The sequence below is a fragment of the Ornithodoros turicata genome, chromosome 1, assembly GCF_037126465.1.
Source record: "Ornithodoros turicata isolate Travis chromosome 1, ASM3712646v1, whole genome shotgun sequence".
NCBI lineage: Eukaryota > Metazoa > Arthropoda > Arachnida > Ixodida > Argasidae > Ornithodoros > Ornithodoros turicata.
In genome coordinates, this window is record NC_088201.1 from 147,800,917 (window position 1) to 147,819,681 (window position 18,765).

Genomic DNA, 18,765 nt, shown 5'->3' on the forward strand with positions numbered 1-18,765 from the left:
ATAACTGTTCTGTATTCAGAACATTCTTCACACGAGCTGATCGCGCAACAGCATCAACGTTGGAAGATCACCTGTGAACCCGTATCGGCAGTCGGCTAGATTATTTCAATGTAGCAGGCGTAGTACACGTATCACAACATAGAGTATTCACCGTATTCACAATAGACGTCATTATACAGCAAACTACACACACTGCGGAGATGAGAGCCCAGTTGTATAGCACCGATACTGAGGCTCGATGTGTTGATGTTGCTTATCATCGCACCAGCAGCACGTCGCTACATGTTTACACTAGCAATCTGTGCCATAGAAAGACTGACCGGGACACGAAACTGTTGCACAGATGACTGTAATATCTAAGCATTTTCAAAGCGGTAGGTTGATGCGCTGTCATTTTCTTTGGCACACAGAGGCGTCGGAAGTCCTTCACGGCAGGGGAGGGGGGGGGCGAGCCCTAACATAACATAACCTAGAGGAGAGTACTACGGTGCATGGAATTAATGTAGGAGTGCGGCAAATACGAAAGTTGGAGCAATTGACACGCTCATTAGAAATCATTCGTGGAAGCACTCCGATGACGGAAAGCAAGTGGGTCAGGCGGCGCGGTATTTCCCCAAAAACTTTTGTTTGATGCAGGCAAAAGTTCAGTCGTGCCTGGCATAGCAGTACCCAAACCCCGTGGACACGTGTAGATGTTGTCATCACCACAGACCACTGTAAAACTTGCACCTTCGAGCGGGCTACGTAAAGTTTAGGATTCCGCACGACAGACTTTAGAGGTGGTGCCTTGAAGCCAGCTATCGAAGGTGGTTCGTCTTCTCGAAGTGCTTTGATTTCGTCCTACAAACAGAGAAAGGGATAGTGCCTATCATATTCAATCCCGATCGAAAAAATACATCAGAGCCAATCCTAATAGAACCATTAGGCTAATAGCCATATTGTAATTTTCGACATCTCTAATAGGACTAACGGTTTAGCGGTCTGATGGGACCATTAGGACCTAAGGGTCTAATAGCCTGTTGGGAGCTCCACGAAAAGTAAAAAAGTAACAAAAAATATTTATTTCTGTCTTTTTTTCCGACTCCTGTCATGACAGAATTTAATTTTCCTTGCTTCAAATCTTTCATAAAGAACTGTTGTTCTGAGAACACGTCTGTGTTTCGTACTCATGTTGGTTTAGACATTCTATAGATCCATCGAGAATCGATCTTCCCCAGTGGAATCGAGCGTTTTTTTTTTCTCTCTCTCTCTCGCAACACTCCATTCCATTAGGGAATTCCGTCTAGACTAGGAAAATTTTTCAAAAACTGCCGACACGCGACGTCGGCGGATATACGGAAAGCCACGTCCACCTATGAAGCTCCCAGTCGTTTTACGGATGCTTATGGTACTTTTATACTAAATGGTTAACAATTGGGCTGTTCGGCATTTCATACTTGAAATGCGATAAAAACCTCGTGCCGGGAAACAAACAAATGGACGACACAACAAACAGCAGAGACCGACAAACAGGATTTTTATTGACAGATCTGCCTCTTCGATAACCTGAGTCTGCAACGCCCTCTTCTGCAAGGTTACCCTTTTACACCCTCACGTCTGCCTAGTGGCTTTATCTTTTCGAAAGTACAAGACTTAAAAGTTGGTAGCAGGAAGGACTCTTGATAAGTACTGTGCTTGCGAAAATATAGTTACTATGCAGGCTTACCGGTGTAAAAGGGTAACCTTGCAGAAGATGGATTTGCTGGCTCAGGTTATTTAAGAACGAGGTCTGCCAATAAAAATGTTGTTCGTCAGTCTGTGCCCCGTCAGACACGGGGTTTTTATCGCCTTTAATACCTATAGGCTGCGAGTGTCGGGCGATGCTCAATCGTCGAAGGGGTCGCGGGGGTTGCGCGATGCTCAATCGTCAAACGCTGGGGCGTTCGCAGCTTGAGTTTTAGGGAAGTTTTATGGGGGTCACATATCAAAAGCGACTTCATCTTTAAGAAATATTAGAATATTCCGAGTCATAATGAGTAAGACGGCATAAAAAAATTAGTAGCCTGATGGTCGGAGGTCTATCGACCCAAGCAGCACAAAATATTGGGCCCTATTGGCTGGTCATTGGCGATACGGGTCCAATATGGGGCCCGTTATCGCCAAGATTTCCCCCATATTATCTGAAACTGGGCAATATGGGCCCCATATTGCCCAGTTTGAGCCAATGTTGGGGACATCCTGGCAATATTGGCCCCATATTGCCCGTGTACACCCCATATTGACTGAAAATACAGAAAATGGTACGTACACGTGTTGCGCAAATGCCCAAGCAGCACGGCAAGATTGGACGTTGAAGCGTGTGAAATGCCCCATTCAGTACGTCGTTACATCGAATAACTTCCCACAGACGATACACATTGTTCGAAACAGTCAACATACGTGGCAATCCCATTGTAACGTTCACTAGAACTCGACAACTCAACTTTCCATGTTCTGGAAGCAGCCGCCATCTTGCTTCGCGATCCCAATGCCAATCGGTCGAGCCGACTGAGAGCTAGCGTGGTCGTTTGAGCGAAATTGCGTGACATACAACTGATGCGCATGCGTGACAGTCGGATCGGACGTTTCATAGGGGCTAAAACGTCGGTGGCTCCTGTAATGATAACGGAATTGCGGCAGGTCAAGTAAAAAACACAATGTTTGATAGGAACGGATGGCTCTTCTGTAAAGTTAGGTGCTTTCAAATTGCTGCAAGCAGTGTGAGTTGCTCTGGCGTATGTCCGTCACCGTCAGGAAAGTGTTTCGGTCCTTTGTACTCTCGGAGCGGGTTGGAAATCTTAGGTGTATAGACTATTGCGATTCCAATGAAGGCTTCTGAGGGATGTTTGAGATTGGCAGTTCCGTGGGACTGCTTCTGTCCTTCAGCAAGACGGGGGTACCACATGTTCTTCCTTTTTGAGGTGATGCAGTGTTTTTGTTGTTGTTGTTGTAATTGCATGCAGCGTGAATCAATAAGATCTGCAGAAATGAAAAAGCTAAAAGAAGAGAGAAGTAATGTCAGTGGTGGATATTAAACCCGGATAATGCTGTATTATTACGCGCACTCCCCGTTGGCGTTATCACAGAAATATTGGCGATATTGGCGCAAAATTGGCTTGCCAATATGGGCAGCCCATATTGGGCCAATATAGAGCCTGATTGCACTCCCCATATTGATCCAATATTGGCAATCTTGGCAGCCCATATGGGTGCAATATTGGACAAATATTGTCGTGCTTCTTGGGGACCTGTCAGGACAATGCGAGCTGCCATATTGGATACTGGGAGAACGTCAACTACAGCGTTGCTCATTTTTATAACAGCTATAAATTTCGAGACAAGGAAACTCTAAAGGACAAGACTACAACAGGACAGGACGCAGGTTCCGTCTTAGCGTTTGCAGTTATATCCTTTACGGCGTCCTGCATGGAGTGTTTGGCGATTATATGCTATTCCATATCTCTGCCTGATCTACAGGGAGGCATCACGTGTTCGACCGCAAAGCCTCGTTGACGTACCATTGGGTTCTCCTGTGGGACCACTAAGCTCACCTTATGGGGCAGTCAGATAGTCAGGAGTCCTTTGTTGGACCGTCAGGGCCCCTGTGGTACCGTAAGGCGATTTTGTGGGGCCATTCGACCCACCTGACTGGCTCTGGGACAGCATCTGTCGGACCGCTAACAGTCCTGTTGGACCACTAGGCGTTGTTAATATACCGACAAGCTGTTTTGATGGTCCATCATAATATTCTTTGGGCCATTAGAATTTCTGATGGAGCCTTGATGGATTTTGCAATCGGAATTTGCTATAGTCGCTCTCCATGTATATTGGCCGAATTCTCGCAGTATTTAAAACATGAAGCCCTAGGCTTCACCTTGTAACACGCTCTCGTTGTTTACTGGACTTCCACTCCACGCTTCCCTTCACGCTCTTTCCCTTTTCGAAGGCCGAAAGGCACATGGTAGTGATCGGTGGAAGGGAATGGCATCGACATTTTTCAGAAGGGGTTGTGGAATTAGTGTTTCCGCAAAAAGGCAGATGGTTATTAAAGAAAGCAACATGCTCCTATATGGACTTCGATTGGCCTCATTCTCTTTATCGAACCTGGTCCCCCAGTTATCCAAACCACACACGAGTGTTTGCTTCCAAGATCTGGCTCTGAAGACTTTTGCAGCCCCGTCTTCTTTAAAGGGACTATGAAATTTCCCGCACGAAACGGTTCTTTCCGCCGAGAAACTTGTGGAAACCCAAGTTCCCACAACCCCGGGGCGTCAGCCCGTCCGTTCCGCGCGCGAAGGAACACGCCACACAACAGATTCAAACAAACAACATGGTTTATTACCTCCAAGAAACACAGCTGACCTTCCTCGCTTGCCACCAGCAAAACCAACACTATCACACACGCAAGCGGCGCAAGCGGCACCTGTTGAACAAGAGACTCTCTTGACTCTGTTGTTCAACAGGTGCCGCTTGCGTCGATTTCCGTCGTATGAATGTGTGTATGAGTGAGCAAAAAATGTAAGAGTGAAAGGAGGGTGAGTGAGAGTGAGTGGCTGGTTTGTCGTCCCTTCAGATGGCGCACCCCGCAAGTCGCTGGAGAGGCGTGTTAGCTTAGCTCAATTGGTAGAGCCCTGGACCGGTCATCCAGAAGATGTGGGTTCGATCCCTACAGCTGGCTAACTTTTTCAGTGACTTTCATCTTTCATCGTTGATTTCTTAGGCAATTTGAGGCTTTGTTTGTACCTGTCCCTTCTATGTTGTTCCAGCCCCAGAACATCAGTTTCTCTCTTGTTCAACAGGTGCCGCTTGCGTCGATTTCCGTCGTAAGAATGTGTGTATGAGTGAGCAAAAAATGCAAGAGTGAAAGGAGGGTGAGTGAGAGTGAGTGGCTGGTTTGTCGTCCCTTCAGATGACGCACCCCGAAAGTCGCTGGAGAGGCGTGTTAGCTTAGCTCAATTGGTAGAGCCCTGGACTGATAATCCAGAAGATGTGGGTTCAATCCCTACAGCTGGCTAACCTTTTCAGTGACTTTCATCTTTCATCGTTGATTTCTTAGGCAATTGAGGCTTTGTTTGTATCTGTCCCTTCTATGTTGTTCCAGCCCCAGAACATCAGTTTCTCTCTTGTTCAACAAAATTATAAAACACTGAAGCTTTCCTTTAATGGTTACAATCTTTCATACAGTGGACTGCGTTTCGTCAGGTAGCTGATGAAATTCAGTCCACTGCATGAAAGCTTGTAATCATCAAAGGAAAGCTTCAGTGTTTTATAATTTTGTTCTCACTTCTGGCAAGTGGACCTTGACCCAACCCTCTACATTCTTCAACCAGTTTGGTAGTGAGAATGAATAAAATATTTCTACACCTCTCTTCACTGAGCGGTAATACATGTTAACACACTTCTCTGGATACACTTGAATGATCCTGTGGTTTGACATCAAGCTGTGTTCATCAAACCTTAAAGGCTGATTTGCCATTAGTAACATTATCTGGCACATGTAATGAAAACATCCACATTCTTGTGAAAAAAAGCTGAACGTATGAACACAGGGCAAAACTATGACCCTAACAATATTTTTGGCCTGTCGTCATGTTTGTCCTTCACTTGCCACATGCTGTAAGCAACACAGGAGGAGCCAGGCAATGCCACCACTGATTTAACGAAGCATTTGGTGTCGGCGGGCTTCTCTGCCACCCTCTCTGTCACCAGCACCCGCAAGGTATCTGCCAATTCTGTAGCACACTTCGTGTTCGGTAACGTCCTTGTACCTTGCCAACAATACTTCTGGAAGGAAGAAGCCAACAGTTAACCTAGTTTTATGAACGTTGTATGATATGTACAGGTGACCTCACCAACAACGCATGAGCAGAGAGCAAGGGATGAAAAATCTTTCTTGGAGTGCGCTCCTTTCAGGCTATACTGCAGCGCGACGGAATTGCGGATGTGGCGATTCATAGTAATCCTCACACTCTCCTGGAGACTGTTGCCCCCCAAGCGTGATATCATAGCAACCTGCAAGATAAAAAAAGAACATAAATGCATAGCAAGTTTAATGCTGAAGTGAACACTAACCAGCCTCCCCTTTATGTTTGTGTCAGACAGTCTAGTGCGGAAATCTTTAAGTTCGTCGTCAGATCCTAGAGGAAAACGTGGCAGTTCAACATCCAAAAACGCTTTCTCTTGTGACATCGCATTGCTCATCTCTTCGATTTTTCTCTCCAAGCACTTCACAGACATTTTCAGGTCCACAAGCAGTGTGTAGATAGACCGTTCAAAACCTACATGAAATGATTTGAAGACTGATGCAATAGGATAAAATGCAAGGCCAACAAGAGAGTCATCTGATAGTTTGCAAGGTACAGCGGGGTGGCAGGAACAATTGATGACCAATATGGATACCTGTTTTATTTGTGTCAGAAACTGGTGATGGACTTTGGTGGGAACCTGTTGGAGCATGAAAATTCAGTTAGCATGTATCAATCAGAGCTGACTGAGTTTACTGCTGACAGAGCGACGAATCAAATGTACCGTTCTGACGACAGTGAAGAGAGACTTGAGAATCACGAAATGGAATCTGGCTGACATTGTTCTCTACATAGCCTTAGTCCAATGCAAAAGATGGCAAATCAGTGGAGTACACACGGTGTTTATTTATTTGTTACTGAATTTTTATTTAAAAAACTATCAGAGCAAAATAGGTGCCATTGTAGTAGGTGGGTTATGTGGTCAGGCAAATGTCCTGTGGTGCAGCGTCTACATGTTCTGAGCAACTAATTATCTAAAATTCGTTAATCTTTCTAGAAATAGCGAGATAGCAGAATTGGAGCCAGTCATTATTCGAATCCATCATCCTTATTAAACACCCTGGGAAGTGAAGGTACTTTGAGATATCAATTGCGACAAGAGCGACAGCCAATCCGTGTGAGACGGTCACGTGCTTTGGAGCGATAGAGCTGACTGGAGTAGGTGCTAACCTGTTGACATAACTCTGCATTTTGGGCCTCGAAACACACATGTCACCTGATAAGGCGAGAGTTCAGCCACAGCTATGAACTCACGTGAAGGTCGATATGTTGTACTGGTGAACTCAATCATGCCGCATATTAGCGCAGTCACCAGATAACATCACACCTGCTCTCTTTACAAGTGTGATGTTATCCGGTGAGCAGAGCCGTCACGAGGCAACTTTGTGCCCGGGCCTGGGCAAATCTGGACCCCCCTCCCCCCGTCGCCGCCAGAACCTCTGTAAACAAAGAAAAGAAAACGCTTATTTGCACTGCCTAGAAATGCCTCGTAAATTCAATTCTCCTCATTCCCACTTTATACTGTCTAACTAACCTGTCAGGGCCTGCCGTTTGGCGCCCCCATCGCACCCTCATCGCTACAGCTCTGCCGGTGAGTGCTCTAACGTGCACACATGATGGAGCTCACTGATACACAGTGTCGACCTTCACGTGAGTTCGTAACCGTGGCTGAACTCACGCATTACCAGATGACTGTGATCGTGAGTTTAGACACCCGAGATGCCGAGCTATGCCTGTAGACCAGATAGGCCGCTATCGGACTCAGCAAAGGTGAGGGTCATGTCTTTTCTGCACTCGAAAAGCGCATAGTTCCAGCTCATTCGAATCATGAAATTTCACAATTTATATCTCAAAGCACGTTGACTTTGCAGGGCGCTTAATCAGGACTACAGGTTTGAATAATGACTAGCTCCAATTTTGCTGCCTCGCATATCCCAGACAACATGCAAATTTTTAAATAAAAATTCTGTAGCGAATAAGAAAGAACTACCCTGTATATATTGTAGACAATCTAGAAAATCCAGACATACTATAGTAACCACCAACATAATGCTCGACCTGTCTGGTGTTGGAGGGGAAGTTGTCGAGCTAACCCTAAGCTAGTAGTAAAAACGAGAAAGAACATACCAGAGTCGAACTCTTGCAAGAAATAGTTATCTTGGTAAGACAAGTTAACAGGGCTATGGCCTAAGTGTGGGCTGAACCCTGAAATGAAATGAACCGTGAAATTAAAATGAAGCTCCAGAAATCAGAAGGTACATAATATGAAACGCATTATCTATAGTTGCCCAGGGTTGTAAGGCTATCCTAAGATGAATTTCTGCACAAAAATGGTTTGCCCTCAAAGAGGTCCTGCATGGGGTGACGAAATATCTAAAAATGTGGTAAATTTGTTCCCCTAAAGTTACTCCTGAAAGCCCACCTGCACGGCACTCAGTCACCGTTGCAGAACACAAAATATTAGCTGAGTTCACTGAAATAAGATTCTATTTCTGCTCCGGTCATGATATTGTTCCTTAATAACAGCTGCATACCTAGCCAGCTCCTGTGTATGATTAGCAGCCAATGGCCCATTGCACATTCACCAGATCAGAGGCACCTCCAACGCTTTCGGACGTGTGTTGGTGCAGTTACCAGTGAAGCCTCCCCAGGACCCACATTTCCCACAAGCCAACTTAGCGCCAAGTGCAGGCAAGCTGACTGATCGGCAAAACAAGATTCATGAGCTGGACACACAGAAGCCTAATACTCATGCGAATCACTAAATTCAATCCTAGCGCTGCTAACTTTTCAGGATTTTATAAAGCTGTCAGTGTGTTTCGACCTCTGCAGAGCTCCTTGAAATTACATGGGGTCAATTCGAAATGGCAGACTCACACTCACAACACTGGGCCAGCATCAAACCTCTGAGACATACATCGAGTGCAACTTCATTTGTCATTTCACAATGGTTTACTTTCGAGGTATGTGTACTTAGTATTTTGAACTGTAGCGTTTAGCCATACAAGTGCTTGCTCTATCAGTAACTTTTGTGAACCTGTCAAACTGTACACACACAAAGACATTGTGATTATAAAGGGATGCGAGGAAGAAAATTAACTTACTGTTGTTAAACTGGGGTACAGGTTGTGACAGCCCAGTCGGACTTGTAGGTGACAATGACTGAGCTGAAAGGTCTTGACGAAAGCCTGCAAAATCCGCAAACATGCGACCATTGCTGTAGTGGTGAAGCATAAAATTATCCAGACTCAAACAGACATACGTTTCTTCGGTAGGCGCACAGCACCCTCCACGCAGCGCTCTGGATGTGCAGTATTGCTCGTCGCACATTGTCTTGAGTCTGACAGCAAGATAACAAGATAGATTTTTCCTTCGCACAAGCCTATGATTACAGCCAACTCACCCAGGTTGGAAGTTCTTAAAGAGCTCGGGAGGCTTCGACTTATGTCTGAGATGATAGAAAATCCAGAGAATGGTTGTGAGATGCACCAATCTGAGGTAAGCAAATGACAACATACCCATTCGATTTTGGAGTTCACAGAATGGATTGTTGCCTTGGGCTGGATGGTTCAAAGTGAGATTACCAAACATATTCTTAAAGGCTAAAGCGGAAATAACAAAATACAAGAACGAAACTGGACAGGAAGAGACCGGGACAACGGCCACAATACTGTTTCCTATCGCAAGATATTTTATAGTAGACGAAATGTTGCAGTAGTTCTCTAAATTAAAAGAAAAAAAAAGAATCGTAGTTTGAAATTGTGTATTTAAAGCTGTTTTACCTTGTACAGGAGGGGTGGTTATACTGGGGGATAGCCATGTAATGTCAGGTGCTGTAATGTGAACAAAAGCATAAGTCAAGCACAGTGCAATGGCCAGACAACATCAGTCATCTTTCACTCTACAATGCACGTACGACTTTTATCACTCGATGGCAACTGTCGTAGCACCAGAGGTGGCACAGGCAGAGCAAGTCCCACATCGTCACTGCTCCTTCCCAATGTCCTGTTGTTTTGCATGTCACTAATACAAGCAGAGCACCAATAATACAGGCAGAACCATGCAGTATAAAAATGAAGAATATTCAAGTAATTACTTCACCACTTGCCTGACTTCAACAACGGAGATGTCCTCACTGTCAGACTCTGTCTCCACGTTTGATGTATACAGGGACTTCTCAAGCATTGCTACAGCTGCTGAATACGATGCTGGAAAAAGTATTTGCATATGTTTTTTTTCCCACATGCTCAGCTGGGAATCACTCACATGCACGTCCAAGGACACGAACTGCCCTGCTCTTCCATCGTCCTGGGAGTTTGTATTTTTTTCACCATGTCCTCTCTTTTGTAGTCTGGCATTGAAATAGGCCACTTGCATTCACTCTGCTCTTCATTCACCCATGACTTTGGAACAGCGCTGGTTTTCTCCTCCCCGAGGAATTCGATGACAAGCCATACTTTAGCACCTGAGTTCATGTCTGAGACTGGGGAAGCAGGTTACACTGCAAAAGACATGCAGCATATCTGTGATCTTCTGAACAGAACACGAATAATCGGTTTATCAGGCTACGAGTGACACATATTTTTCTTTTTCTTTTTTTTTCAAATGGGCAAACGGAACAAATGTGGTGGAATTAACAATACAGCAAGTGAATGCATGCACTCACATTAAAAGTAAGCACATTGGAGTCCACGCCACCTCATGATTTCATGTACGGTGTCCATCTTTGAATCTCACTTTCTCACTTGAGTCTCACTTTCGCATGTACTTTCGGCTGTCACAAGCGGGACACAGATAGTCAGTCGTAAGAGTTCCAAGCTGTGCATAACTGCTAGTGCATGAAGCAAGTTATGGAGCATTGTATTTTGTCGCTCAGGTGCGAGGGTATCAATTTTTATCATTTAAAGTTTTTCTATATAAAAAAGCTATGAGAATGGTACAGACGTCATTTTTTCAGTTGATTTATACAGCCAGGTAGGTAACTCTTGAAGAAAGTACGAAATACAAATCACTAATTACCCAAAAATCGTTAACGAACTCTTTAACAACAAGATTTCGAGGAGAAGCGAGATAGCAGAATAAGATACTACCCTCGTTGAAAGCCATTCCACATTTAAGAAATGCTGATGTGCATTAAAATATCCTTCCCCAAATTTTGATATGCAAATGTGCCAAAAATGCCGGCCTCAGGAGCACATCACCTTTGCCAACAAAGATAGAAAGCGGTTTATCTGGTCAGCAGACCAGCAGCAACTTCATCTCCATCGCTCCAAATCGTTTGGCCCTCTGACGTGAGGTAATCACTGCGCTCCCTGCGTTCCCGGTCGCTGCGGTTTCGGTTTCCGCTCATTTACATATCAAGATTTGGGGATCGATATTTTAACGCTCTTGCGTGTTTCAGGACTTTTAAACGTGGAATGGCTCGAGTGAGGATAGCCTATCTTTCTGCTATCTCGCCTTTGGAAGAAATCTCCTCCTGTGGCTAATTAATGAATTCGAGGTAATTAATCTTCTTGTAGTTGCATATTTCTTGAAGAGGATATCTGCCCTGCCGTATGACTCAACTGCAAAAAAGATGTGCTGTTCTCATTTTTTTTACAAGTGTGTATATGTTGCGGCACAGGTATTCAGAATGATGAAAATCAGCAACCAAACAGTACAGCTTGTAGGGGATATACTGCACACACCATGGACGACAACAACACATGTACAACTTTAGTGCTCCGAAATTTAGTTGTGTATTATGGGGGTGACAGTGTACCCAGTGCCGTATGGAAGCCTCACACATTTAGAAGGAAAACTCACTTTAGGCCATGTCTGCAGAGTGTTATCCAACTGTCCAGTTTTGAAAATCTGCAAACGTGAAGATGGCAGTGGATGCAAGTAGAGATCTGACACACCCACATGCTTGTACCCAGTGAAGAAGTCTGCATGAACTTCATGCACCGTGACCACACTCCCATCAGTCAGCATGCAACAGGAGTCAGCATCTGAGGTAACCATCAGAGATGCAACACCACGTTTGCGTTTTTCATCTGCAGCCTCAGACACAACTGGCTTCATTTCCGAGAGTCTTCTGCTTACTTGCGCCAGTGGCATATTTGGTGTGCGGACCAGTTTCTCCATTGCACCGAGATAGCTTTCGAACTTGAAAGCAGAGAAAGAATCGAGAGGTCCGTGAAGCCTAGAGTCCGCGGCCAAATGGCACAACCCGTGTACATTATACACGAGGTTGCTCTTCCCATATATAGAACCGAAGTTTTGCACAAACAATGCCAGCAAGTTCGACGCGTACTCGTTGAATTCTAGGTAAAGACTTGGGGAACAAAGGATAGAAATGGCCACTGATTAAAAAATCAGAGTCAATCAAAAAATGCAGAATCAAAAAATGCAGAATCAAAAAATGCAGAATCAAAAAATGTTCATACATTCGTGTTTGCAAGACACGCTTCAGCACAGTTGGACCAATGTAGAGGATGAATGAACGGAACTCAACTGCCTTCCAATACTCAAGTTCATTAGTGGTTCGAGGCTGGCGTTGGAACTCCAGAGGCAATGAGCATTCTTTTAGGTAGTGATTTAGTTGCTGCTTCTGTTGTGCACTAATGCGAAATGGAAGCTTCCCAGATATCCATATGTGCAACAAGCGCCGCATCACACCTAAGCAGACCAGGTGCATGTAGTCCAATGCAAATGACACCACCATGTCAATCTGTAAAGTGCAAAACAGAGAAACAGAATGGTGGTGGTTTGCATCCTCCATCGCCCGAAATGACTGATCTGTTCGCAAAATGAAACCTGTGCCTGCAGCGATCGCAGGAGCTGTACCCAGTGTGCTCCTTGGTGCACTTAACGAATGATCGTGCTGGGACATCGCAGATCACAGCTTTTAACACCACACTGTGCACCTTTCCTTGTACAGTTATTCCACTTTCTTCTAACTGTTTCATTTCATCAAGAAACTTCTTCAGGTAGCTTTCAAGATCAGGTGGCTTTCCGGGACCATAATATATACTCACTGGGAAAGGCCTGCTATTTAAGGTATTGGTCACTGAACAAGTTATTGGCCAAAAGCTATATGGAGAGCTTCTGTAGATAGGGATGCTGTCGATGTTGACCTGCAAGAAAACAGTTTCACCTGTCTGGATGCCACTTATGTTCAACACTCTTCCTAGCTCCTTGATTAAACCAAAATGGACAAAATTGTTGGTGACGGACGAGGTTCGAGCTGTTCCAAGGATTGTACGTGCATCTTTTGGAATGTCATGGCCAAGATCTCTGAGAAGTATCGCAATATCATTAACTGCAGCATGTGTTAAGCTGTGACGAAGGGCAAGGCCAGCAACTCGTTCCCTAAGGTCAGCAGAAGGAGTATCATGTGCACGATCTTCAGCCAATGCACCACTTAAATCATCGGGATCATCACTCGAAGATTCCAACACAGAGCACAACTCATCCTGTTGACTCATAAGATCGTTTGTTCTTGCAAGACCGCCTTGTGTTTGTTCTTGATCCAAATCATAGGTGCGATGCTGAAGCTCAATGCATGGTTCATTGTACACAGAGGACGGCTGTACTTCACACGGTTGACAAGAAGTGTTTGGCAAATGGTGAGCACTATTTGTGGCTGGAGAATCATGAGGTGATGGTACTGCAGTGCTCTCTGCATTATCGATAGCATCCATCAGAGCATCGACTTCTGTGCGCACAGCACGGTAGTGCGTCCACCGAGACATTCTAAATCGAACAACGTCCATGTTATAAACACTATTATTGCTAAACATGAGAGAACTGATGTTCTGTGGCTGGAACAACATAGAAGGGACAATCAGGCCTCAAGCTGCCTAAGAAATTAACGATGAAAGATGAAAGTCACTGAAAAGGTTAGCCAGCTGTAGGGCTTTCATCTTTAACTATTATTGCTCAGCAGGGTTGTCTGCTGGATCATTGACTCCATGCGTGAACAATTGAGGCATTCGGTTGACCATACAGAAACCAAATCGCTGTCCACAATACTACATGAATGTGTATTTATAGCGTACCTCCAGGGGATTTTCTTTTCGGTGTCTTCAGTCTCAGTAGATGGCATTGAACACCAGAGCGTGGTACCTAAATCGAGAAAAAGTGAAATTAGTGTCGTTCGTTTCTTGACATGCCGCTATCTGTGCGCCACGGCAAACATTACAAGACAAGCGCGTTCTCCAGCGTTTGTAACGTAATAACAGTTACTATTATCTTGTATCTTAACGTAGCGCTTTCACAGACATAGACGACACCATAAAATGCGTCTGGTAGTGAACAATGCGACGTTGCTCACGTCGTTGCAGGAATTCCGAAACTATGGGTCAATTCCGAAACTATGTGACACTACACTGGCGATCGTTATAGGCCAACCGTCAATTCTACAGCGGTGTCATCACCACATAATGCCACATACGTATGTTTTTAAATGCTCTAAGCACTACTAGGGGCCCCCGAGACCCAAAAAACACTTACGTGTCGTCGGTTTCTCCAGACACACTTTGAAATCTTGCGGGCGAGATTTCCTCCAGTTGCAGACACACTGACTGGGCGACGGGGGCCACTGTCAGTGGAAGCAGGGACGGCAGGGCTGGCAGGGCCATCGACACAGAACCGAAACTACCGAAAATTCGTCTTGTTCAAATGCAAAACGAAAGATTCTATTTTGATTGTCGTTACAAAATGTATAGACTTTCGTCACTTATGCATTATTAAGTGAAGCTTTTCTGAAATATATTATCTTTTTATGTTGAGCTGTCTATAGCGCGGTATGACGCCACCAGAGCTCCGCCGTAAGGTTCGCCGTCATGGCGCTGATCATTGTGGAATTGTGGAGTGTATCTGATGTGTGTGGCGTTAGTTCATGACTGAGTGAAAATATGCGTATACGGTGTGCTTCGTAACTTGCACCTGGCGATCACTGTATCCTGGCCAAGCACGAATTATATCAGACATCATGACATTATAACAGACAACTTGCAATTGGTGGAAGCATATGCTTCCACCAATTGCTAGTCGACAAATGTGAAGGCTATGTGTTGGTGTGTTTTGGTCTTTATAACCTCGAAATATTGTTTGAGCTCCATTGTCGAGCATCGGAACAGCAGCATGAATTCCAGGACGTGAAATCCAACGGAAAATAAAGGGGACACTTATCTGTATTGGAAACAATCGTCACGCAAGCCAACGAGCAAAATGCACGTACGGGATCATAGATAAACCCAGAAACTGTGGTAGAAATGAGGAAAAAAGCATCTTGATGCAATTTGGTATTACTGTATATGTGTCTCTGTGTGCCCATCAATGTCCTGTAAACATGTGTGTGCATAGCGATGATGTTCTAGTATCAAAACGAAGGGAACACTCTAGTAGAAGCAGCACAAAACACAAACAACTGAATCTCGCTGCAATTGTCGTGAACATCGCAGGCATCGAGCAAGCCATCCTCAATAACCGGGAAGTAAAACTTTGGGATATCGCAGCACAGCATAACATTAATGTCGGCAGTATCGAGATCATCACGTGTATTGTGTGGATGCATCATTCAATCATCCAATCCCCCCCGAGACAAAACAAAGCAGCATGTGGTGGCGACATAAGGCTACTCCGCCGTCAAAGAAAAGCAAGATACGGCCGTCTCCTGGGAAGACCATTGCAACTGTCTTCTGGGACATGCACGGTGTAATCCGTATGGACTTCTTCGAGCATGGTGTCACGATTAATGCCCAGTACTACTACATGTTGATAAAGGGTGCCGTGCGAAACATGATTTGCAAGAAACTGGCTTAGGATAATTGCTGGAAGGAGCATTCTTCTTCATAACAATGTCCGGCCTCGCACGGCAAATTTGACAGTGGCAACCTGGCAGAAATATGCTGGTAGGTTTTACCTCATGCCCCTAACGGCCCAGATTCAGCCCCAAGCGATTACCATTTGTTTGGGCCCCTTAAAGAGTACATTGCAGGAAAGACGTTCCACACAGATGAAGCCCTCCAGAAAGATGTCCTGCAGTGGTTACAATAGTAGCCTACTTCTCTCTACGCCTCAGGCATCAAAGAGTTGTCACAGTAATGGCAGCGGTGTCTAGATCTGTACAGTAAATACTCTGAAATACTGAAGTCGTTTGGGGGGGGGGGGGTTCTGGAATTTTCCATTTCTATTCAACCAAATAAAAGCTGCAGTCAACCTCAAATAACCCTTGTACTTCAGGAAGTTTTCCTCAGTAGTACACTTTACTTTTCGGAGTACATTTTGTTGTACTTTTTATTGAAGCACTTGAATTAGCTTTCTCTCAGCTTTTCTATGTAGCTCAGCTTGAAACACATCACACACTGAAAATCATGGTCTCCGACTTCACACCATGATGTTGCGGTGCTCACAATTCTACTCTCCTGGCTATTTAGCCAACTTAGTCTGATCGTAGCAGATATATAAATAATTGTGGTGCAATAAACAACTGTCCTGATTTTCATGTCGTTCTCAAACCGTCAAAGCTATTGCGTGAATGACACTGGGCTGCAGGCTAGTGGTGCTGCGGTTGCAGCAGATTTGCAAGCTTTCCAAAGTCCCAACCTTGGAATTAAATATTGTTAATTAATATGAGTAATTATTATGCAGAATTTATCACTTTTTGCTGCTAACAAGCCATCTATTAAGGCCTCTGAAACTACACAGAACAACAGTACACAACAGACCAGACTGCACCCCTCCCTATGTGCTACAAATTTCCACAAAGTTGGAAATGTGTTGCCTTCGAGACACTTTATTTAATTGTTGGGTACTTATAGGGCACTAAAAGTATATTTTCCAGTACTTTATACTTTATTTCAAGTGCTTCGTGCCGGCTGGATTTTAAACTGCACTTCAAGTGCAAAACTTTTGATAGTCTACTACTTTACTACGCATACTTTTCCTGGTACTTTGCTGAACGGTGACTAAGACAAAGAGTACATATAGCAAAAGCAATAAAGATCGGCATTATGTCATAAACACATCGGGGAAGAATCCTGCTCCGTCAGTGCCAATTGTCAGATTGCCATTTGTCGACAGGCTATCGGAGCTATGTCGGGGGGCGATCAGATATTCCCTTCCACTCTGCCTTCTCTTCTCCAGCACGACTGGGAAACAGTCGGGTAATATTGGGCGATGGGTAGCCGATCGCCCCGTTGAGTTCCCATACAGTGGCCAACGCATTGTGCTGCCTGGGGGAGGTGGTAAGACTTCAGGTCCGAGATGTGAACTGACCCAGTCTCTTCGCCGGTGTCGCAGCGACGAAGCCTGTAAATGAGGCTGGAGCAGCACGCACTTACCTCGAAGGGGCCATCCCACCTATCTGCAAGTGAATCTGCAAAGCCTCGTGACGCATCACTTAGCGGGTGAGTCCGTCGAAGGACGAGATCACCAACGCTGTAGGTGAGATTCCGTCGTCCTCTGTTGTACTGGCGAGATTCTCCGAAGCCGTCCGGGCTGCAACGTCCAGTCGACTCCGGAGCTCCTCAGCAAACCTTGAATAAGGAGGCCGGGTAGCACCATCCCGGAGGCCCACAGCATTCTCCACTGGAAAGGGCGCCTCTCGTCCCAAGTTCAGGAACACCGGGGTGAATCCTGTAGATCTGTTGACCGTCGTCCATGTAGCGACCGCCAGCTCAGCCACGCGAAGATCCCAATCACAGTGGTGCTGACAAGTGAAAGCAACCAACATCATTTTCAGGTTCCGATTAACACGTTCGGTAATATTAGCCTGAGGGTGATACGGGGAAGTATTCTTGTCCTGACTGCCTAAGATAGTGCAAGAATCTGAGAACACCTTACTTGTAATGTAGGTTGCGTTGTCAGTGATCAGCTGTGCGGGAAACCCGAACTGGCAAAAGATGTCGAGTAGTTTTTCCCAGACTCCCTGGGAAGTCAGCGTCCTGAGAGGAAACAGCTCAACCCATTTCGTGAAATGATCAGTAACCACAAACAAATATTGGTTACCTATAGGACTATGGGGAAATGGTCCCATCACATCACAAGCAACTATCTGCCAGGGTCTATTTCTCTGAACAGGCTGTAAGCGCCCAGGGGGTAAACCACCACGAGGTTTTGCTCTCTAGCATACGGGACAAGTACGAACATACTTTGTTACATCCTGCCTCATTCCTGGCCATGTCGCAACACGACACAACTTTTCATAACTTTTCCTGCCGCTGCTCTGACCTGCCAAGGCCGAGTCATGAAAGTAACGTATGAAAGACTTACGCAACTGCCGTGGCACCACGGCTCTGAACGGGGATGAGCCGTCGTCCTCATCCGCCTCGCGTATGTATCTGAACAGGATGCCGTCCTCACCCAGCAGATAGGAGTCGTGCCGTTCGTCAGTCGTTCCGGTGTCCGCCGAGTCTTGCTCAGCTATCCACTGCGACATCCGCTGACAAAGCCCGTCCGCTCTCGGAACGTCTGGGCGCTGTTCTCTGCTCACGACCGTGAGCCCAAGAGGAAGATACGTCTCGTGCCACCTGTGCTGCTGCCACAAGTTGAAAAGGCGCCTCGGTGCCTTCCTCTTCCCCCTCCGCTAGAGGCGCACGGGAAAGCGCGTCTGCTACCACGATCGTTAAGCCCCGCCTGTACTCCACGTTGAAGGAGTAGTCTTGTAGCGTCAGGGCCCACCTGGCAAGTCGTCCAGACGGATTATGAAGCCGCAGCAGCCAAGAAAGTGCCTGGTGGTCAGTCTGGACAGTTTTTTTTTAATTCCGTGTGAGCGCCGCGAAGCAACTGTGGCTATGAGCGGACAGACGTGGACAGATGGAGAGAGGACAGCAGGAAGGAGTGAGGACAGAGGGGTTAGTATGCGTCCTGGGACGACTTCAGGGGGAACTGTGCCGACATCTGTCTGAGGAAAACCTCACCTGAACGTCTGAGGAAAACCTCAGACAGCACAGCA

The 18,765-nt window shown here is 45.6% G+C and overlaps 1 protein-coding gene and 1 non-coding gene across 2 annotated transcripts; one reads left to right on the top strand and one right to left on the bottom strand.

Annotated features, from left to right (window-relative positions):
- The first annotated feature begins 4,959 nt into the window (after positions 1 to 4,959).
- Trnai-gau (transfer RNA isoleucine (anticodon GAU)) lies at positions 4,960 to 5,032 on the top strand. The gene has a single exon. It is a non-coding gene; the product is annotated as a tRNA-Ile (tRNA).
- Positions 5,033 to 6,020: 988 nt separating this feature from the next.
- On the bottom strand, positions 6,021 to 9,395 carry LOC135386922 (uncharacterized). Its single transcript, XM_064616411.1, has 9 exons — positions 9,341 to 9,395; positions 9,226 to 9,270; positions 9,085 to 9,162; positions 8,927 to 9,010; positions 7,950 to 8,027; positions 6,547 to 6,618; positions 6,418 to 6,462; positions 6,095 to 6,296; positions 6,021 to 6,030 (listed from the first exon to the last, which is right to left on the bottom strand). Exons 1-9 carry the CDS (start codon positions 9,342 to 9,344, stop codon positions 6,021 to 6,023), a joined length of 618 nt encoding a protein of 205 aa, XP_064472481.1. The 5' UTR covers positions 9,345 to 9,395.
- Between the last annotated feature and the right edge of the window lie 9,370 nt (positions 9,396 to 18,765).